Below are 23778 nucleotides of genomic sequence, written 5' to 3' on the forward strand. Positions count from 1 at the left end.
AAAGATAAAAATATATAATATATATTTATATTTATCAAATTATCATTATGATTATTATTATAATTACAAAATAACTGAGTACGTATTCAAAGGTACGATCTACGTAGCTGGAGATGATGGAGATTGAGGCTGTTGAGTTGACGGTAAATAAGAAGGAGGAGGTGGGGGTGGGGGTGGCATGTGCCAGGGTACATTCGTAGGCGTGGGTGTAAAGGTCGAATTTGCTTGCCACGGAAAACTAGGTCCGGGCGGTGGCGTTAAATCGACATTCGGCTGATATGAAGTCGCTGGTGAATACTGGGATTGAGGTGAAAACCAATTTTGATACGAGTAATGATCCCAAGGATTACCACCGACATTACTTGGGTATGACGCCCACGTATTTTGTTGTGGCTGGGAGTAAAAATGAGCTTGAGCTTGGGCTTGAGCTTGTTGCTGATACCAATAATTATTTTGTGATACTGCTCCCGTTTTTCTAGCACTGCTCCAAGGATGCTGTGACTTCCATCCATCATTTTTCTTCTGACGCTTTGACGACGGAGTACTTCTATTAGTATCATTACTTTTTTTATTATTATTACTACTACCACTACTACTATTATTCCGTTGTCTCTGTTTAAGAGAAGCGAAGTATGCTTTTTCTTGCTCGTCATCCGAAAATTCTGGATGCTCGTCTTCGCCTACGTCATCAGTGGCTTTTATTCTACGAATAAAAAAAAGTTATTGTTATGCAAGCTAAAAGATGCATCAGAATGAATGCATGTTATTGTCATTATTATTATAAATAGTATAAAGAAAACATACTTGAGAAGGTCAGTCATGAATACAAGAGTTGTATAAGGGGTATTGGGACAGTAATAAACTGTCATACCAACTTTAATATCACTCTCTTTTATATGCTGAGCGTTATTAAATCTAACGCAGTAATGAGGCTCGGTCACTGGTCCAAATACGTCGAACACACGTCCCAAAGCACGCTTACCTTTGTCCACAAATAACATCGTGTCAAAATTAAGAGTCGGTTTGTTAGCTTTTGGGGTCACTACAACCATTTGCTCTACTATCCAACCGACCTACAATTATTTAATATTTATTTTAATTAATACTGCCAAGTTTAATTAGACTGACTATTAAATAGACTATTTAATAAAATATTACTTCGCCCATAGGATCACACAGTACTTCTGGTACTGATATCTGCACGTTTTCAATTGGTGGCAAGTCATCATATTCTCCTCTCTCAGGGTTACCTTTCTTCTTCCTGTAAAATAATTTAAATAATCAATTAATTTAATTATTTTTATTAAGTATTTTTTTTTATTACCTGTTTTTATTGGAGCTTTGTTTCTTAGTGCCATCACTATCGTGGTCATCATCAGAATCCGAAGAAGAGCTGCTGCTGCTGCTGCTACTGCTGTTGCTGCTATCACTGGAACTAGAGTCGTCTTCACTGTCAGAGTTATCTGAATCTTGAACCCTGTAATTTTTATTCCGAGAATCTGATATTGTTATTTGTTCTCTGATGATAGTCAGCTCTGGATCAGTTATTTTCTTGGTTACAGATGGGCCTGGATCAGGAATCGTAACTTGCTCTTTGACAATAACTGGCTCTGAGTCATCAGTAACTATTCTTTCAGTAATAACTAGTTCTGGGTTGTATACTGGGACTTGAAGACCAGCATTAGCTGTGTCTGTATCTGAATTTATCACCTGTTCATTGGAAACTATCATTTGGTTACCAACGACTGTCGGATTTGACTGTTCCCTGCTATCAGCACTTTGATAACTGTTTTGATCATCACTATCACAGTCATCATCATAAGTTGCCGCAATTACGCTCAATGAATTGGTCGTTCCCGCACTTGGTACATCAGATTTTAAATTTTCACTTGCAGCAGCAGTTTTGAGTTGTTTCTTAGTCTCGCTCATGATATTAAACTCAATTAAAATCTTTTAAAACAAATTATTATTAATAAATCGTTAGGAAAGTAGTCACCGAGTAACCACGTGCTTTTTGTTTTATAAACACATGGAAATTCTGTATAAAAATATAACCTAGAATTGTTTGTTTCAAATTGTATTTGCCGCCAATTTCGCTAGATGGCGCTTGCTTGCTTGGAAATTTTTGAAAAAGTATGGACGGCAGAGGTAAAATAATATAGAAGGTATTATTTAAAAAAAATCGAACATTCATTTTTGAGCTTCTCTCATACACAGCATACGAAACGAACAATGGAAAATTTAAGCACTACAATAGCAAAAATAAATATTCTTCAGAGACTTCTTTAAAACGTGTATTTTCATCCAAGTTTGAAGGTAATGTTACCGAGTGGTGTGTCGAGTTATATGAAGCTTGTATCCTAGACAGAGAACCAGACACTAGTATCGAAGAAATAGATGTACAGATCTATCCGGTTGATAGAACAGAATTTAAAAAACATTCTACTTGTAACTTTTACTTGGTCGATGACGATGGAAATCTTGTCTTCTTTGCATGAAAAAATCAAAGATTTGGTGAGCCTTTTTCCCGTATAGTTGATAAATACATCTTTGACAAATATGACTATGTTCCACTTAAAAGGACAGAGAAATTGGTTCCAAATGATACGATGACATTGCACATTGAACTAATAACTTGTTAGGATGATAATCCTACATTTCCTTATGAGATTATTTTATTTATTTTTATTTTTTTAGTTCAGAGCAGCCTGCAGTAACTCATATATGCCCAGAAGTGATACCTGATCTCCATTATATAATTATAAACTGATATTCCTGTATGTATGAATGTATGAATAAAAAATAGTATCAATAAACATTTTTTTATTCATAATTTAATTATCAGAAACATTTAACTAAAATATGTTTTTTTACTTTCGATTTGATAAAAATTTTAGCCACAAAAAATGGCATCACTTAATCGATATTAATAAATATTTCAAACAAATTAATAAAGTAAATGATCTAATCTTTTGTTAAAATTGTTATTATCGTATCGATAATTCTTCGGCCATTCTGATGATGAAGTAGATTGAGCAGAGGATCCTGCATTTTTTGTTCTAATAATTTAACTAGTTCGATCCTCATATGCTGCAATAGTTGTGCGACCTGATAATAAATAAATTTAATTAGCTAAAATAATGTTAATTAAAAAAAATATCAGAAACTGACCTTGTGAGATTCGACGGCAAATAAAATCCAGCCATCAGCGAGTGATAAAATAAATTCGCCATTATGTTGTTCAATACTGATACCATACCCAGAAAAAAGTACAAGCGGTAGCATAGACACGACAGATATTTCTTTAATAAAAACTTTGCTCGTTTTTATTTTTTCCTGATAAACTAAATAAGGACTGGGAAAATGTCCCACTGAAAAATTAACAGACGACGGATGAATATGGACGAACCCATCGTCTTTGGTTTGAAATTTAAGTTCTTCAGGTTTAGGCTGAGTTGGAATAGCTCCCGCTGATCGCATTTGAAATGATTTTTCAGGAGTGAAAATCTTAACAGTATTAGGATACAGAGCCGCACAAAGTAAACCCTGGAGAAGTTTTAAATTTTCGTTATTTCCGTTCAATTCACTCCCAGACATCTCGATAACTTTATCTACTCCTGGTTGCCTTTTTTTTATATCAATCGGCGCGAACCCAATGGATACCAGTAGCTCTAATAGCTGATGTTTAACATCTGCGAGAGTTTGCAATGTTCTTACTGATAGGAAATTTTCATAAGCAAACACTTGGCCAGCATGATAACCACGTGAACTTATATCCAGCCATTTCTAAAAAACAAATAATATTTTTATATCTTTATCATGAACAATAATTAATTTAATAATTACTTTGTAAGCCTTTAGAATAGTCAGCTGATCAGAGTAGGCAGTGGTAAATTCTTTTTTTTTAGCATCAACACTTTGTCTCTTGTCAAAGGGTGTGGTGAATGGACTCTTGTGCGACAGACAAGCAGCAATAGTTAGCGCCGAGTCGACGCAACAAAAAATAGCACCGTATAAAATTAATTTTCCTATTCTAACGTCGACAGGCAACGCTGCTAAATGATGACCCAGAGGAGTTAAATTGCACTGAGAATCAAAAGCTCCAACGTCTTGGAGTCTTGTGATCGCGTCTCTGACACTCTGTTCAGCAGGAGGTTCTATAATTTTCTCCATTACGTTGAAAAGATTTACGTGTTTACCACCGTTCATTATTTGGATTCTGAGCAGCAGGGGCTCCAGTGGGATCCTCTGGATTTCGGGAATTGGCTGCCCGAGAAAACGGTAAGCGAATCGGTTGGAAGTGTACAAATGAATACAAACACCTGACATCACTCTTCCAGCTCGTCCTTTTCGCTGCATTGCATTGGCCCGTGATACCCAGCAGGCTTCTAAGCTCGCCATGTTGGTGTTGGAGTTGAATCTAGTCTCCTTCATCTTGCCTGTGTCCACCACAAAGACACAGTCGTCAATCGTGACTGAAGTCTCGGCGATATTTGTGCTGAGTACTATTTTTCGTGCTCCGTTTTTGGGTTTCTGGAACACCATCGCTTGCTCTTCGCTGGTGAGCATCGAGTGCAGAGGAACTACGACAAAGTTACCAGAACGTGGTGATAATATTTTATTGTCAGTGATGACATCTTTTGTCGCTGATATCTCAGCAATTCCTGGTAGAAATACCAAAATAGATCCTTTACGTGGGTAATCATGATCACCGTCGACAATCCACTCCAGGACCTTTTCTATCAAATCGTAATTTATTTTATCATGATCCATCACATACAAGTTTTTATAAACCTGGTTTGAGTAACCAGGATACCTGCCAACTAATTGACTGAGACGTAAATTTTCATCAGCAATTGAGTTCTGCGGTGGGTTACCAGCAAGTGCATCAACGTCAGCAGTCTCAAGTTCCATTTCAAGATCTTCCCAACCACCCCGAATTTTTCGTGTGTACTTTGAGTTTTCCTCAAGCACAAAGTCACACCGATCGAGCACATCCTCCAGAAATATTTGCTCCACCGGAAATGTTCGTCCAGGGATCTCGAGAATCGGTGTCCCGTTGAAGTAAGACGAGAAAGTCTCAGCTTTCAGAGTCGCGCTCATTAAAATAATCTTCAAATCAGGTCTCTTAGGAAGAATCTGTCTCAAGAGCATCAGCAGAAAGTCACTTTCTGCACTTCGCTCATGGACTTCATCAACAATAACATGAGTCACTGACTTCAGTGTAGGATCACTGGACATACGCTGAAGTAAAATACCCGTAGTGCAAAATGTTAAGCGCGTCCAGCTAGATATTTTACTTTCCAATCTAATTTGATAACCCACCGTGTTGCCAATTTTCTCATCACGTTCGAAGGCAACTCTCTCAGCAACTCCAATAGCACTTATCCTCCTCGGCTGAGTGCAGATAATTTCCGCATGACTTTTGCTGTCACGTCTGTTGACGATCCAGTCATCCAGCATAAATTGCGGTACCTGAGTACTCTTACCACACCCTGTCTCACCAGAAATAATCGTCACCTGATTATTATCCACTGTTTCAATGACATCAGTCATCATATTCCAAGCCGGTAACTTCTGACGGCTCTCAATAATTTTTCTAAACCTTTGATTCTTATTTTTATTCATAAATCTCTTACAAATTGTGTTGTCCTGCTCGACAACTTCTTCCTCCGACAATTTATTCTTGCTCTGTTTACTGACCGTTCCTTTCTGATGATGGGTCGACAATCCCGTCTCGTCGTCCGGGAGTTCAGTAAACAACGAGTCATACATATCAATAAAATTCGGATTATTGTTATTTAAATACTCCATCATCTCGTCTTCATTCTCTAACAGAGATATCAGAGTAAATAAACACGACTCTCCAGTACACTGTTCCTTCGCTTCTTCGTACAGTCTCTTAACAATCATCAGGTACTTGACGTTTGGATAAGCCATTGATGGATCACTCTTATATAAATACAGATAAGGTGGCTCGTATGGATACTTATTGCCTTCTGGAAAGCGAATTTCCAAAATAAATTCCGAATCTTCTTTTACAGCCGTTTCAATTTTTTTTTGCTCCGGCTGCTGATGTAAGAATTTACATCTATCAGCAAATCTACATTTCCCACTAACAAATAATCGACAAACGTCATTTCTCTTACTATTATTACTATTATTATTTTTCCTATCATTTTTTTTAGCTGTCTTATCATCAGAATCATCAGATTTTTTCCTCAGCAAATAATCCAACTTTAATTTAACCAACCAAAGACGATTTTTTATTTTCTCTACAAACATTTCACTGTAAATAGATTCCAGTGCCTGCTTTTCATCGTCGCGTTTCTCCAGAATGTCATTTAAATCCTCTTCACTGAAACCATCAGCATCACCAGTATTCACTGGCTTAACTTGATAGTATTTTTCAAAAAGAATTTCCAGAGCTCGACCAAAGTCTCCTTCAGCGTGGCTCAAAGCTTCGAGGCAGTGGTTAGGATGGAAGCTGTAGCTCTCCAGCTTTGACGAAGCGAATCGTTGAGTAAGAGCCGCGTTTCCTTTGGGAGTTGGGTTCTTGGATGAGTAATCAACGACACCACGTATCACTAGGTCGCCTCTCTCCATCCAGTACTGCCCGTCCAACTTGCTTTTTTTATTATCCTCAAAATTAGATACATCATTGAGTTTAAATGATGGTCCGTAGACATGCTTCAATGTGTTGAACAGCTGTCGCTCAGATTCCTCGGATATTCTAAGGGTTTGAAGCTCGACCTTCAGACGTCCACGTTTAGGATTCGTCGCTACGTTTATACTTTTTGACGTTGACGTTGCTGACGTTTTTTTTGATACCCTAGAATATTTTAAATATTTTTATTTATAACCTACAGCTATTTTGAGGTTATTATTATTTTTTTTTTTTTTTTTTTTTTTTTATTAAAAAACTTACTCGTTCGATGTTTTATTTCTTGGTTCCAGGACAATGTCCTCCATTAATTGTGCACTTAATTCGTCCATAATTAACTAATTATTATAATATTTTATTTACACAATTTAAATTATTAATATACATGAATAAATAATAATTTCTACGTTCCTTTACAAATCCATGATCTACTAAACTAAAAATGACTGATGAAAAAAAAAAAAATAAATAAAAGTGCTCATGCCGATGTTACCCCTACTGCTAAATAATAATAATTATTATTATTGTTAATAAAAACAAAACAATTCGAAAAAAAAATAATTCAAATGACAAAAATTCGTTATTTAAAAAAATAAAAAATAAAAAATAAAAAAAAAAAAACAAAATTGACTGTCAAAAAAAAAAAACTACTATGCCTTTTTTAAAATTTTTACTATTATGTAATCTGTTGAAAATTAAAAAATTATCTGACGTCTGGTGAATTTAAAATGACAAAAAATATTTTAAATTAAATGGGATTCAAATAAACAAACATCAAAATTTTTTTATATTTGCAATATATTAAATAATTGAGTAAACAATATGTGCGACAATAATATTTAAAGTCATGGTATATACATTTTGTTATTAATATTATGAATAATTTTTATTATTATTTTTTTTTTTTTCATAATCATATTCTCTCTTACGAAGCACTAAAAAACGACATCTATGAGATAAGGCGGAATATTTAAAAAAAATTTGAAATAAAAATTAATCTGTATGAAAAAAATGATAAATATAATTAATGTAATACTTAAAAAATAAAATATTAATGATTATGATGAGTGATTAAACTATATTAGGTACCGAATTCATCTACACCCGTTTCCTTAAAGGGGTACCGGTAACCGATTTTCAATTTAATTTAATTCACGGACTAACACTAGAAACCTAAAATAGAGAGTCTTTACAGTTTTTTTAGAGCTTAACAAAGGGCTAGAAATTTCGTATGTTCAAAAATTCTAATTCGCCTTCGAGAAAAATTGTTTTCAAATTCTCATTTGCTCTACGAGTGCAACAAAGAAGTCCCGTTTCTATTTCTGTGTGAGAGAAAAGGTCCGCTATAGCGTATCCCCTTTAAGAGATGACGCCAACATGTTTTGGCGCGAAATTTATATTATACACATATATCTTCTCTTAATAATATAGAGAATAATAATAATAATAATGACTATAATGGGTATATTTAATTTTAATATTATTTTCTAAGACATGATAGATTTTGTAATCGGATTAGTTTTGTTTACAATCTAAATATACTAATACACACAATACACATGCAAATTGTATGAAATTTTTTCGACATTACACGGTAGATCAAAATTTTTCAATAGTCAGTCGTGAACAATGAACACTGTCGGATTGATAAGATTCAATATTGAAGTGCCATTAGGCATTTTCATTTATCAGTACACCTTGACTGATATTGACCATAACCGATGGTTAGTTTTAACTTTTCATACAACGAACTCAAAACGATAACTGTTTTTCGATGTTGATGAAGTTGGTGGTGATTATCTTAGCCAAACAGTTATAACATTCGATACATTGTATAATATGATGATATTTGAATTAAGTGTTCATCGAATCTCCGACTTTGGAACATGGACAGTTTACGATGAACAACTAGGCCTAGATTTTGTAATCGGATTAGTTTTGTTTACAACCTAAACATACAAATACACACAATACACATACATATTGTATGAAATTTTTTCGACATTACACGGTAGAACAAAATTTTTCAATAGTCTATCGTGAGCAATGGAAACGGTCGTTTTCCAATTTGAAATTGAAGTGCCATTAGGCATTCATAATTCCCTATATATCGTGCTAAATAACAGCAATTTACCATGGTTAATTTTCACTTTGTATGAAATTTTTTCGACGTTACACGGTAGATCAAAATTTTTCAAAAGTCAATAGTGAACAATGAACACTATCATATTGATAAGTTTCAATATTGAAGTGCCATTAGGCATTTTCAATTATCAGTACACCTTGATAGATATTAACCGATGATAGATATTAACTAAACATTCATAGTTACCATTTTCATGATTTAGTACTGCAAGAAATAAAATTATTTAGCGATCTGTATTGCAGATTTTGGTTCATCATAACTGGATTTTTTTTATTTACTAGCCGATATTTACGTGACCAATTCAGAAATTTTTTTCTTCCACAATGAACGTACTTGATATTTTTTTATTATAACAAAAATTATTTTAGGAAACATTAATGTCTTAATGTAATTTAGTATATACTATATTACAATCAAAAATGATTCTTGTCACTCCGTCGGATATCAGAGAAATAATTATGCCAGGATCGTTCTCAAGCTTGGAATATAATACTTCTGAAATAAGTTTCTTACCAGGGACACTATACAAAAGGTGGCCGCCATCTGGTGGCGAGCACCAAACTACTCCCTCTGCTGTTGCTTTGTTCTGGTGACTTTTATCTCTTACTTTAAGCAACTTTTTTGTTTTGGTTGGAGCATAAAAAATTCTTGCGTTAAATAATAGTACTCATTGCGATAAATTTTATATTCTTCAAACAAAAAAGTGCAGATTGTTACAAAAACTCATATATCTTGCTTCAAAAAAATATCTAATATTAAGAAATAAAAATTTTTGTAACAAGTAAAAATTTTTCGCTTTAAGCATAAGAATATGTTAACTTGAGAAAAAATATTTGAATTAAAAATAAAAATTTCAAGATAATTATTTATTTAGGGCAAGAAAATTTTGATTTCCCGAATCGATTTTTAAAAAAATTTCAGGATTCAAATTATCTGTTTTTTCTGTGTATTTATAATTCTCAAGAACAGTAGATAATTTAAAAATATATATAGGATTGATATTAATAGCTAGAATTATTTTATAATATGAAAATCGTAAAACTGCTTCGATTCAAACATCTTGTTTGATTATTTTGCTATAAAGGGTTTCTCTTTAACTCATAAGGTTATTTATTTGTACGTTATGAAAACTGCTGAATATAAAATGGCAAAAAAAAATTTTAAATTAAATAGGATTCAAATAAACAAACATCAAAATTTTTTTATATTTGCAATATATTAAATAATTATTAGATAGGTAAATAATATGTGCGACAATAGTATTCAAAGTCATGGTATATACATTTTGTTATTATTATTATGAATAATTATTTTATTTTTATTTTTTCATAATCATATTCTCTCTTTCGAAAAACATGTCGCATTAATAATCAACTACATTTTTCATTATAAAAATGTTGTACATTTTTGTTATTTTATTTATCTTTTTTTCCATTATTAACGTTCACGATTGATAAATCAATAGTCATTTAAATATATTATCCATATACCAGCTATAATTGTATTAATAATTTGTAGCAAGGACGTATAGACACAATTATCCAGTACTTTTTTGGTACACACAACGATCATTCACTTAATTTATTATTTATTCGCAATTTATCGGGATAACTCGAATTTCCAATAATTAATCATCGTTATATTTATTAATTAATTAATTAATTAACTAATTAATCATAATTAATAAGAGGCGTTACAATAGTTTTTTTTTAAGGCAAAAACCTTTAATACAAATTTAATTATTTAATGGCAAATAATTAAAACGAAATTTACACAGTTCGCTCACTGATAAATTAATTATAACAACATTACAATAGTATTTAATTGTTTTTTATTTTTTAATTCAAATATAAATGATTAATTGATCAAGTATCAGAAAAAAAAACAGAATACTGATCTTCGAGTCTTATGACATTAATTTAATTGTTAATTATTAATTGTAACTATAATTTTAAATCTAAAACAATTGAAATAATATTAAATAAATAAATGGAAATTAACGTTTACTAATATGTAATATATATATATAAAAGTATGCCCTTGATCTTTTATATAAACAAGTTATTTAATAATTAAATTGATATAAATATTACAATATTTAATTTATTAATTAATCATTTAAATAATTAATTTTATTATTATAATTATAAATACAAAAAAAAAAAAAATTAAACAGAAAAAATTTAATTCATTTTATGACCGGTAATTAATCACAATTTAAAAATACGTCTCACATGAATTTAATAATAATTCTCTCTCATAAATTTATATTTTATCAGAATCTAGTTTATAATTTTTTAAAGATAATACGAGAATAAAAAATAAATCGGCTAATGGCGCAAAATATACTAAGAGTTTATTTCTTATTTATCATTTTATTTTTCTTTAAAAATATTCATGTATATTTTTCTTATATAACTTTTTTTTTGATATTTATTTATTATTTATTTATTCATTCATTTTTCCATTAATATTTTTTGTTCACAATTTCTTTGTGTAACGATTAAAGATCACAGGATTTTTTTTTCTGATGCAAAATCTAATGACAGCGAGTTTATATAATTTATTTATTTATAATATTTTTTTTTGTTTTTTTATTTTTTTTAGAAATCTACTTATATATCGTCCGGTTGATTGTTTATTAATTTATTATTATAAATATTTAGAGTATAAGGAAGAACGTATGCACGTATAATTAACGTGATTATTAGACAATTAGAAAAAATTTAATCGTAAAAGATATTTAAATTTTCTATATTGTGGAGAATTAAGCCACTGATTGGATATACGTCTTCAATGCTATTTATAATAAAAATTGTTCCATTGATTGTTAATAATTAATTTTAATTTTTTTCATCAGTCTAATTAGTTTGTTATTATTATTTAATTACGATTAATTAATAACACGTGTCGAGTCGGATAATTTTTAACCAATTAATAATTTTAAAAAATTTTTTTTATATTTTAAAATAATCCTGATGTAATTTATTGTTGTTGCTGATGTCTACACAAATTTATTTTGAATGAAAAATAAAAAAGTTTACAAGACTAGAAATAAGTAGAATATATTTTTAAATCACCGGTTTTTTTAAATAGAGAGCCGATATTTTTTAAAATAATTGAAGAATGACAGGATCAGGCTGATGTTGAAAAGATTCAGTACGATGGGAGAGAACAGTTGGAATACAATCGAGATGATTATCTAAAATACTAATCTGGTAACCTAGTCAGAGTCTTCCTCAATAGTAGGTGGTAACATGGCAAGATGGTGAATCTCCAACATCCCTCGGGAAAGTGCATATTCTGCAAGGGCGCGGTGACAAAATACATACTGATCAGGCATTTGAATACTGTAAGCTCGCTGGGCACGAATTTTTTCGACTGTACCGCGAATGTCAACAGTTCCTGTATCTTCCAGGCGAGATATACAAATATCCAGTGTGCAAAATGTTCCTAAAAAAGCGTATCAATTATCAATTAGTAAAATTAATACCTAAGTACTGTTTTTAAAAGGTTTAGTTGTGATAAATAAATATTAATTATTACCAGTACGACCGATGCCAGCACTACAATGTACAACAATTGGTGGACCACGAGGATGACCAGCCCAAGTATCTCCTCTACTAGCAAGTAATTTTGTCTGCTGCTGTCTTACCAGTGAAAGAAATTGCAATAAAGCTCTTGCTGATTGTGGTACTCCGTAGTCTGGCCAAGCTGTGTACAACATATGGCAGACTTCACGAGTTTCTTCAGTCTGCAATCAACAAAATATTAAAATACAACCGCTGATACACCAACGTATAGACAAACATGTTGAATATTTATAATAAAAACCTTGTTGTTGGTCAAAAGCAGCATAGATATCGTGTAATCTGGATTCGTGTCAACTTCAAGTGTCGTTACAGTGAACCCACCAGCAGATACTTCATCACCCGGTTCAGGACCCCAGTACTGCGCGCATTTAGTACGACCTCGCTCAATAACTCTGTTGAAGTATAAAGTTATCAGGTTTAAATCTCTGGTTACTAATTAATCCAACTAATAAATTATCAGACTCTAATTCTACCTGGTAGTCATGACAACAACTAGAGTCTGTTGTTCCCAAACCATCCGCCAAAAGTCCCCACAAGTCTTAGGCAATGGTCCTTGTGTGCTGATAAAAGCGTTCTTTTGTTTATAACCATCGACAAAATTAGCATTGATATAGTCAGAGGAAGGATCATTGTCAACTTGAGACAGACAAACTCTCGAGTGATCGTAACACAGCACATCGGTGTATCGATTTTTCGGTTGGTTTTGACGCAATTTGGCATTATTAAATGAACCATCGGGTGGCCTTTGTTTTATTTCCGCGTACTCAGCTACCAAACCGGCACGTCCACGTGAGTGAATGGCCTCAACAAGCTGCTCCATTGTGACAGCTTGCAAGCCCAGGTCTCCATGAAGGCTGTCATCGTCACTGAACCCAGAACTTGCAGACGAGGGTGGTTGTACTGGTGACGGTGCTTCATCACTCGCAAGCCAGCAGTCACCGTTTGTTATTTCAATGTCACCAATTGTCACACTTCCATTTTTAATCTTGTGCTTTTCGCTTATTGGACTCGTTGAGTTACTGCTACTTACAACATTGTTTGTCGTTTCATTTGTTGGGCTGTGATTTGGTGACTTTGATGTTGGTGATAGAGGACTACCCACTCTAGGGGTAACCTGGAAAATTTATCATTATCTTTGTTATCATCATCAATTGACTTGTCATCATAAATTAAATAAATGAATAGTTAATTACCTCACACAATTCACCACCACTACGATTCGTCATGGACTTGAGACAATGTAACAGCCAGGCTTCATGCTGTATCTCCAAAGTACCGCCCAAACGTTGTGGTAACGAATCTCGTGGAATATGAAGTGTTAATTGTGGAATTGATACCGTAAATACGCGGTCTCGTAATTTTTCTCTTACGAATAGACGTAAAATTTTAAACGGCGCTTTGAACCAGAGCGGTGCTGTTACAATCAGTACTTTTTTCAATTTTGCTGGATACCCTCCCTAAAAAATAAATAATTAACACATTAAATATCAAACGTCGCTAGTACTATTCAAATTTATAACAATTTAGCGGATAATTTAAATGAGTTTCTATTATTAATTTTGCGACGACATTAAACTTGGATTCATTCCAATGACCCAGAACTTTCGCAGTAATAGTTTATATTTAAAATAATATGAAATGATAAATTTAACAGGACACTTTTATTGTAAAATAAACTCTATCTATTGACTTTTGTTTTGTTGCTCCATAAAATAGTTTAAAAAGTAAAATAAAAAAGGTAAAAATTATTCATATTATGGGTGATGTCACTCTGGTGTTAATTAATCAAATTAAAGCGCCACTATTATACATAATGTATATCAGATATATAGATCGTTAATAAATATACACAAGCTGATAATTATTCAGTTAATTACGGCGAGCCAAAAGGGTACACTCTAATGATTAAAAATAACCATAGCCACGGTTTGAAAGTCACTTGAAAAAAGATCCCTTGTAAAAAAAAAGTTAACTTCATTAAAACCGTGTATTGGAGTATTAATGTAAACTTTTTATCAATAATTATATTTATGTAGACATTAAAAATAAAAATAAATTGATAATTTCACAACCGGTACAACAAAGTCTTTCCGTCAATCAATAACACTCGATTAGCGTGTCCTATTCCCTGTACACGGCGGATAGACATAATAAAAAGGATAAAAAAATGAGCAAAAAGAAGGAAATAATAAAGAGACAAACAGCTGGAGTATAAAGCTACAACTTAATTCAGCACAATGCGTAATAATTGTATACCTCGACTATTGAATTTCTAATGAGGTATCCAGATTTAAATACAAAGTAACAAAACTAGTGAGTGAAAAGAGGACTAACGAATACCTTTGTAGGAAAAAACAGGAAAGGACTTGGATACGCTAATGTTAGAATATATATATATATGTATACATATACATATATATATACATACATATATATATGAATATATATATATGTATATGGATCCGAACGGAGCTGGTTACTGATGGAATAGATAGGAAGTTACGACAACGACTACTGACCGACGAACGTCGAGCGTCGTCGTGTGCTGGTGACGTCCACGAATACGGACATGCGCGATTTGTCGTCGTCGTCGTGGTAGTTTTGCCGAAAGGCCTCAAAAGAACCCTCTTTTTTAGTTATTCGTTTTGGGGTTGCACAACTACTCTGATAAAACGCACACTCGGTAAAATCATCTCTCCCTCCCTCTTGTTCTTCTTCTTCTTCTTTTTCTCTTCATCTGGCCGCAGCGCTTGCTTTCATTTGCTTTAGGGGATGAATAACTCGTATGTGTATCCCGTACACTGTGTACATCATATATATGTATGTATAAGTAATAATAATAATAGTAATATGTTGTAGCAATAGTATGTCAGTGTGTTGGTACTTTGGTAAGGGTGAGTTGGGTTCTCAACTAAGGGAGAGTGTTATCTATTAATGTTTCTTGCATACTCTGTTACGTGTCAGGTACTTCATACATATATTCATTCCATAATACACATCTTACATTGCACGCGAGGTGTTTTTAAAAGTTTGTTTCATGTAACCGAAAGGTATAAGGGTTTTAATAATTAACACACTTATTATATTACGATTAACTACACTGAAAAAAATTGCGGAGAGAATGCGGATTTAAATAAAATTCGTAATCACTTGAAATTTACTCCGAATTTTTTACAGTGTACTGACGTAAATGATAATAAAAATATATTTTAATAGAGGAAATGAAATATATTTATAGAGGAATTAAAATAATTTTAATATGTTCATTGGCTTTAATTAAAATTGTGTTATTTGTTTTTTTATTACTATTATTGTTGTCGCTGTTGTTTATAAATAGTATAAGTTGATTAGTGATTGTTACAAAATTAACCGCGATTTGATTAATTACCTTTAGTAGTGTGAGAATTTTTTGTGACAAATCGTAATCAAAATTCTGATATTTGCTGTCGGACATGTCATAAATGAATACTAATCCGTGTTTTTGTGTTTCTGCGCTCTCCAACGCAGCGTCTAGTTGATAAACTACACCCTGTAAAACATAAATATTAAAAAGCTATTGTACTGCGTTGTTTCATTACGCTTTACAGTACAATTATTCAATGTCACTCTATTTATTTTTTTTTTTTTTTTTTTATGTATTAATATGATGGAAATATTTAAAGCAAAACATTTAAGTGGAGGTGTTTAAACATAAATTGTTATTAATGTAATTTATTAGCACATTAATAATGTTATTATTGTTTGTTTAGTTTTAAGCATTCTCTGTAAATAAAATAATGTTTTAACAAACCTGTAGAGTTGTTTGATGCGTTGTACACTGTGGTAGATGCAAGTGTGCTGTAAAAATAGCTATTGCTGCACCTGTACCGTCTCTTGATGGCTAAAACAACGATTAATTTGTCATCATAATATGTGTGAATAAGCTGATGATGTAATAGTCTATTTTATATATGCTATATTGTATCATCATATTACACATCTTGTATATTATATTATCTTATATATATATATATATATATATATATATATATATATATATATATATATATATATATATATATATATATATATATATATATATATATATAAAAAATTTATACACAGAAAAAAAGGATTTCTTGGCACAATTTTACTTGCCCCTAGAAAATTTTTATCTGCTCCAAGAAATTTTTTGTCATTTAAATTGAGAACAAAAATTTCCTTTGGGCGGGAAAAAAATTCTTTACGCAAGAACTCCTTTTTCTGTGTATATACATATATATGCATGTGTATGAGGCTAGTACTTTGCTGCAATTTTTTTTCATCTTCATTTTTTAAAATAATTTAGTAGGTATTAAAAAAAAAATAATCACCTTTTAGGTTTTAAACTTAGACTACCGCCAAAAAGGCATATAAAAATATATGTCCTTTTGGAGTTAGCGACGCGATATTTTTACTGGTGAAATTTCGACGGTGTAAAAAAGTTTAAAAACAATTTTTTATAATTTAATGAACTACAAAAAAGGTCTAAAAAGAAATAGATAAATTTTAAATGTTAAAAGATTTTAAAATTTTAAAATAGAATCATAAAAAATTTTTATTGAAGTTTAAAATTCTCTATGAAGCTACATATATAAATATATATGATTTATAAGACAGTAAAAATAGAAGTAAATGTGATCAAGTAAATTATTTTCGTACTTTTGTGGTAAATATTAAAAAAATTCCGAGCGACTTTGAACAGTGGGCATGGAAAAAAAAGTTTGCCGCAAAATGACACTGAGATACATATATATATGTAATAAAATGTGTAGTATGATATTATTTTTAATAATATCAAGTGTGTACATACATATATGCGTATGTACATATGAGAATAATAAACTTACCAGTACGGTAAATTTACCAGTACGTAATTCTGAAAGAAGTGGCTCTTGAGTTGGATGAAGTGTTGCCAGACCTTCACGACGTCTTGTAGCCTCGTGTTGTTCGTACAATGCTAATGCACGTGATACTTCAAATTTACGTGCTGTCAAAAATTTAACAGCCGTACTCCAGGATACCGGACTTGCTCTTCTACCAGCGCGACATTTGTTTACCGCTTCTATAAATTCTTTTGTAGCCTTTGAAAAAATAAAATACCAAAGGTATTTATAAATAAAAAAGGTCATAAAAAAGCTTATAAATAAATATATATATAAACATATATTTTTTTCTCTTATAAATTTAGAAAGCAGATAAATAATTTTTAGACTGGAATAATAATGTATTTAGTGAGCTCATACATTAGAAAGAGCATTAATAACACGTTTCATATATATTAAATTATAAATATACGTATATATAATTGTAGATCTATTTATATCCAAGTAATCGATCGTACTTAAAAAAATTTATGACCATTTAAATGTCAATAACTCCTTGAGGATTTTATTATTTTTTATTTCATTGATTATTAATACATTTTATTTCGGTGATTAATAATCAATTTATCAGTTGATTGCCGGTAAAAAAATACAATAAGATATTTTTAAAAAAATGTGAAGGCTTAGCTGATGATTGGAAAAATCTATTGAATATTTTCCGGTTTATTACTCGTATAGTCTCAAGACATTTTTTGTCATACATGCTTGGGATACCAACATTACTTCCGTTAGTGAGTTGCCCCTCTCATCCCGCCGTTATTTCCGGTACCCCACCCTCTGTATATTCTATAATATTGCCTCTAGATGCCGAGGAAATTGACCACGGACAAATTTTTTTTATTAGACAATAAATTACAATTATAAATCATCTCCATACCTACACCATTAGATCATAGCTATACTGTACAGTAAATTGTCATCATTAAAATTTTTTTCTTCACTCCAAAATATCTTCCAGTTAATTTTATGTTCGATATCAATAATTATCACTAAAATTAATAAATATTTCAAGTAAACCTGAATTTAAAAAAATTTATTAGTAATTTAAAATAATAAACAAATTTTATTGAGCTGTCATTGAGCCGCAACAAAATGACGTTTCATTTAAAATTAAAATTTTTATAATTCTGATAAATTTTTTTTACTGAGTATGCTGGTAGAAATATCAATAATAAATTTAAAAATAAAAATAGTTTATTAAAAATATTTAAATAAATAAACTCACTTGTTCCTGTTCTACGGTCAATGCGGCTGCCATCTTTTTTCAACACAAACACAAACACTCTTCTGAATCTTCCTCCAGTCTCCAGTTAATCCACTCAAATATTTATAAAAAATATAAAAAATTATATTACCACATTCACAAGCCAACTGATTAATTTATCAGCAAATAAATAAATAAATAAATAAATGGAGTAATTAATTTATTTATAATTAATTAATAATATTAAACTTAGTCATTATTGTTTATTTTAATGATGAATATTAAGTGTAAGACCACTTAAATATTTTATTTATAAAAAAAAAAATAATATAAATACGGGAGATAAATTAGTTGTTCATTGCGCGATCACCACGTTGTTACTCCGAGATTAAAAGTGTGTGACATAAAACCAACATCAACACAGCTTTTATATTTAAAACCACAAACTATATTTAATCCGTCATCAGACTAGAGAGTATACTCATCTTTTTATTTTTTTTCTTGATGACCAGCCACCAGCAAGTTGATAATCTTTAAATTTTATGAACTGTCAGTTGATAAAAGTGACAGCTCGGTTGCCGCGGCCGCGCGATAGTTTGGATTTTTAAACTACGGGGCGTTGTCGAAAAAAAAATGTATAGATAATAAAAGGTTATCTTTTATTGGTGTCTTTGTAAGTAGACGGCAAGCAGGAAAAAAAAAAGTTACTTCTATGCAGGTTTACCCGGGAGAAAAAACATTATTAACCAATAAAAGTGAATTTATATATAAATAACAAAGTTTTTATTATTAATTATTTGAATAAAACAAAATAATAAATAATAATAATGTCGGAAAGTGTTAAAAATTTAATGGAAACATCTGGTGATGATAAATCATTGGGTAATATTGCTGTTGATGAAAATGTGCTCGCAAACGCGTCTACTGCTGATTCAACAATTCCCAATGATAGCCAAAGTTTTACATTAGCAGATTTTGATTCCTCGTTGCAGGAAATTGATAGTAAAAAAAATAAAGATAATGAGGGTATGTATTATTTATTTATTTTTTTGTAATAGTAATAATAATTATGAATTGTATATTTATTTGATGAGTTGTGTGCAGAGTTACTGGCAAAAGCGCGGGAGCATGATGCTGTTCAAGATGGTGGAGCTGTTGAAGATTCAAGTTTACAGAGGAATATAAATGACGATGATAAAGATAATAAAAATAAAGACGAGCTAATGGAGCGGATGGAAGAAGATGAAATTATAGAGGGAACTCCTCCGGATGAAAGAGTTTCGCCGTTAAAAAGACCGATGGCCAAAAGAAATGGATCAGAGGAGCCGGCGTCGAAAATACAGAAAATTGACACTGATGTTATTGAGCCGGTTAAAAGTTCTTTTGGCAGTGAGGCAAACTCTACTGAGCACTCTCAGGATGATAAAAGTAAAGATAAAGTCGCAGATGCTAATGAAAATACGGTGAAGGCTATTGATGGGGTCAAAGATACTCTGGCTAATGATAAAGTGGAGGGTGAGTCACTTTCGGAGCTGTCCCAGGCTTTGGAGAACGTGCTGGAGGATAAGGCCGAGAAGGACGAGGCACAAGACACAGTACCCGATGAGCTGGTGGTCAAGTCCAGTGTAACTGGTGATGCTTCTAAAAAATCACGACAGAGTATAGAAGTTATTTTTGACAAAGCTTTAGCTCCGCCGCCAAAGCCCAAAGAAGTTGTGGAACTTGATGAAGATGGTGAAAAAATTGTTTTGGATTCTTCCCAAGAAGATGAGGGCTCACAAGCTTCTGATTCTAATACGATCGTCAATAATACTCGTAATAAAAATAAAATAACAAATGGTAATAACTCTTCTAAAAGCTCTGAAAGTGATCGCACTGCGAGTATGCAATCAGACTTGAGCGACGAATCAGGAAAAATAAATATTGTCGTCAAAGATAACAGTGTTCCGATTGTCGTGACGTTACCCAGTGACAATGAAGCTGATTCGTCAATCGAAGACAACAAGTCTAAGATTAAAACCGTACCAGTTGAACGAGAATTCACAATTGTCATGAAAGTCAAATGTTTGCTGCATGTTGACAGTCAGAATTCAAAGGAATGCGTTGGGAAAGAAGTTACGGCAGTTTACTGTGAAAATTATCCTGATCTTCATTCACCGTCCAGTCGTATGAATAGTGACACATCAATTCTGGCTGATGTATCAGCATCTGACAATAAAGAAATATCATCACCGTCTTCGGTATCCAGCAATCCGCATCCATTGCCTTATTCCTTGCCACCTAGCCGTCACTCCATTGTTTCAACAGTAAGCACATCAAGCTCTTCCTCATGCGCTTCATCAGTCAAGTCTTCAAGCGGATCTTCCACAAAGTCTTCAACAAAAGACAACCCGTTTTCTTTACCTCGTGGTTTTGCTAAACACGCAAAAAAGCCTCATGATATGAATGCTATTGATGAAAGTCCTGAATACATAAAGCATGGATGGCGTAATGTCAATTTGATAACAACAAATATTATTGATCACCTAAATAATGAAATAGCTACCGCTGATTTATCAGCACACAATGGCAGCACCAATGAACATATCGATGGCCCGTTAACCAGAATGGCATCTTCAACTCCGGAGTCGAAAGCTATTCCGTCAACTCCCAAGACCAGTAAGAAAGGCAAAGTTACTAAGAGAACTAAAACACGCAGCACTCGTTCACGAACTAATGGAGCTACTAAAGCATCTGCAGAAGCAGCAATCAGTCTTCAAGAAGAATTCAAAAGTATGAAAGAGAAGGAAAAAGAAAAAGATAAAGCACAACCAGCTGTTTCAACACCTAGCAGAGCTAGTAGCAGAGCTGCGAGTACTTTGAGAAATCAAACACCAGTTGTTGATGAAAGCGCTGATAGTCGTGTTGGTAAATTATGTTTTGCTAAATGGTCTGACGGTACTTATTATCCGGCAGTTGTTGTCAGTAAAAATAAAACAAAATTTAAAGTTAATTTCTTTGATGACAAAAGTAAATTAGTCTCTGAAGCTTTTGTTTATGTGATTAATGATACATTATCACCAAATGATATTGTCTGTGTAGAAATAAATGAAAAAGATAGTTATGAATCATCTGCTGTTATTAATGAAGTTGAAAAAGATGGTGATGAAGTTTGGTATCATCTAGAAACAGAAGAAAAAAAAAATTTACGGCTTACTATAAAAGATATATTTTTGACACCAGATCATTTTAAAAAGTTTAAAGAATCTGAGATAGCTAGTGCTGAGGTACCATCAACACCGCACTTTGAAAAAATAACATTGGATAATGTAATCGAGGGTTCACGAAGACACAAAAGTACCACCAGCCCATCGGCTTCACGGGCTTCGCAAGCCCAATCACAGGGAACAAGTGGTAGCGGTAAATCGGCAGCTTCGAATCAATCAAATGCTAAAAAAAATTATGACACTTCAGATTCCGACACTAAGCCCGAAGTTGTCACCGAACTGGGTGACGTTAACCCAGAGATTGCTGGCATATCAAGCGCGTCCACCTCCAAAGGACCGTCCAGTAGGATAAAAGGCAAAGGAAAGAGCAAGAAGAAAGCCGACGATGAGGAGACAATAAAGAAATTCGGCCCGATACCTGAACCCGGTTCAACTTTATTCAAAAGATTTAATTTTATACTAACTTGCGCGCCACTGGAGTGTCTAGATGCTATCAAACAAGCCAAGCCTGTGCCCAGCGATTGCTCTGAAGAAGGAACCGACTACGAGGTCGAGTGGTCAAGCATTCCATTCCTACGTGAACGACTGGTCGAGCAAATAACCGCTGGTGGTGGTCGTGTCTATAATACATTCGACGAAATCCCACCAGCAGAATATTCAAAGACCAAACTTATCACCAACGTTCCAAATATCACAGCAACCAGCTTACTGTGCCTGTCTGTTGGTATCTTACCTTACAATCATCAATGGATCATCACGTCTTGCATCAACAACAAACTTGGCAGTCCCGAGGGTTCAGAGCTGCCAGCCGGTTACAGTCTTCGACTAGAGAACTACGTCAAGAACCACGAGCGTCCCGGAAACAAACCCTTTGAGCATCTGAAAGTCGTGATACCAAAGATATCAGTAGCGGAGTCATCTGTTAATCTTTGGAAGCGCGTTATTGAAAACGCCGGTGGTGTCGTTGCATTTATTGACAGTCCCGAGGACGAATTCTTTGACGCGACTGTCGTCGTGACAAATCAAAATTGTCCAGCTTGGGTAGAGAAAAAAGCTCTGTCCTATGAAATTCCACTAGTGACAACAACCTGGGTCGTCCAATGCATCGTCGAGGGAGCGACCGTACCAGGGATAGAAGAACGTTGTAAGCACAAAAAAACATCAGAGCCATCATAAAAGTCATCAAAAGGTCCATTTAATCATATATTTTTATTATAATTATCTTTTTTTAATACGTTTCCCCAGAGGTTTATATTTTATGTTATTTAAAATAATGAAAAAAAAAATAAAAATCCTCACAATGAATTTTGTAAATCATAATTACTATTAATTTCTTCTTTATTTTTAATCTTCTCTGTAAATCAATTTTAAAATTTTACCTGTACTGTTGTAGAGAAGAGTGTGGAGGACATAAGCAACTGAAATAATTATAATAATTAATGATAATAAATAATATTAATGAACAATTACTAGAATTTCGGTACATGAACATTTAATGTGTAAAAAAATAGTGATGATGATGATGATAATAATAATAAAACAAGTACGTTTATTCGATACAAATCTTCATTTTTTCATAAGCCGTAGTTATTATATATTATGTACAATTGTTCTGGTGATAATTAAAATATATTGGCATATTTTGGCAAATCATGGATCTGATTTATTGAACCTTTGTTTATGATCCTGAAGTTGACAATTAACAATTTTCGGATTTTTTTTAGCAGTTTAATTTAAAAAACTTAAAATATGCACATGTAGAAAATTTTAAAAACTATAAGTGCAATTTTTTAATAGTATATTTCACCATACCTACACCAAAAGTTTAAATTCCTGTCCTGTATAGAGGGAAGAAAATCTTTTCTCTTACGGGAAATTATACTATTACATACCTAGGGTGAAAAGTAGAACATTTCAATCCAAGTGTGTATACAATGCTTCATCAGATCTGCACCTGAAAGTTTAAATTTTTGTCCCTGTTTGTGGGAACTCCCTCGGTATGTAATATACTATTTTTTTTACAATTTATCGTTTTAAAATGAATTATTAGACGTCAGCTAA

At 32.4% G+C, this 23778-nt stretch overlaps 4 protein-coding genes across 4 annotated transcripts; 1 reads left to right on the forward strand and 3 right to left on the reverse strand.

The window, feature by feature from the left end:
* Window positions 1-5: 5 nt before the first annotated feature.
* On the reverse strand, window positions 6-2036 carry LOC103577169 (H/ACA ribonucleoprotein complex non-core subunit NAF1). The gene is made up of 4 exons (XM_008557703.3): window positions 1325-2036; window positions 1159-1261; window positions 805-1073; window positions 6-703 (listed from the first exon to the last, which is right to left on the reverse strand). The coding sequence occupies exons 1-4, from the start codon at window positions 1927-1929 to the stop codon at window positions 100-102; spliced, it is 1581 nt and encodes a 526-aa protein (XP_008555925.1). The 5' UTR covers window positions 1930-2036; the 3' UTR covers window positions 6-99.
* An 832-nt stretch (window positions 2037-2868) lies between these two features.
* On the reverse strand, window positions 2869-7409 carry LOC103577170 (putative ATP-dependent RNA helicase DHX57). Its single transcript, XM_008557705.3, has 4 exons — window positions 6929-7409; window positions 3847-6832; window positions 3172-3786; window positions 2869-3108 (listed from the first exon to the last, which is right to left on the reverse strand). Exons 1-4 carry the CDS (start codon window positions 6994-6996, stop codon window positions 2965-2967), a joined length of 3813 nt encoding a protein of 1270 aa, XP_008555927.1. The 5' UTR covers window positions 6997-7409; the 3' UTR covers window positions 2869-2964.
* Window positions 7410-11008: 3599 nt separating this feature from the next.
* Window positions 11009-18930, reverse strand: LOC103577168 (tyrosine-protein phosphatase non-receptor type 9). Its single transcript, XM_053738926.1, has 9 exons — window positions 18533-18930; window positions 17272-17505; window positions 16194-16283; window positions 15792-15932; window positions 13597-13860; window positions 12877-13517; window positions 12645-12795; window positions 12357-12564; window positions 11009-12263 (listed from the first exon to the last, which is right to left on the reverse strand). The coding sequence occupies exons 1-9, from the start codon at window positions 18563-18565 to the stop codon at window positions 12034-12036; spliced, it is 1992 nt and encodes a 663-aa protein (XP_053594901.1). The 5' UTR covers window positions 18566-18930; the 3' UTR covers window positions 11009-12033.
* A 234-nt stretch (window positions 18931-19164) lies between these two features.
* Window positions 19165-23308, forward strand: LOC103577166 (uncharacterized). The gene is made up of 2 exons (XM_008557700.3): window positions 19165-19537; window positions 19616-23308. The coding sequence occupies exons 1-2, from the start codon at window positions 19339-19341 to the stop codon at window positions 22891-22893; spliced, it is 3477 nt and encodes a 1158-aa protein (XP_008555922.1). The 5' UTR covers window positions 19165-19338; the 3' UTR covers window positions 22894-23308.
* The last annotated feature ends 470 nt before the right edge of the window (window positions 23309-23778 follow it).

The sequence above is a fragment of the Microplitis demolitor genome, chromosome 5 (assembly GCF_026212275.2).
Source record: "Microplitis demolitor isolate Queensland-Clemson2020A chromosome 5, iyMicDemo2.1a, whole genome shotgun sequence".
Classification (NCBI taxonomy): domain Eukaryota; kingdom Metazoa; phylum Arthropoda; class Insecta; order Hymenoptera; family Braconidae; genus Microplitis; species Microplitis demolitor.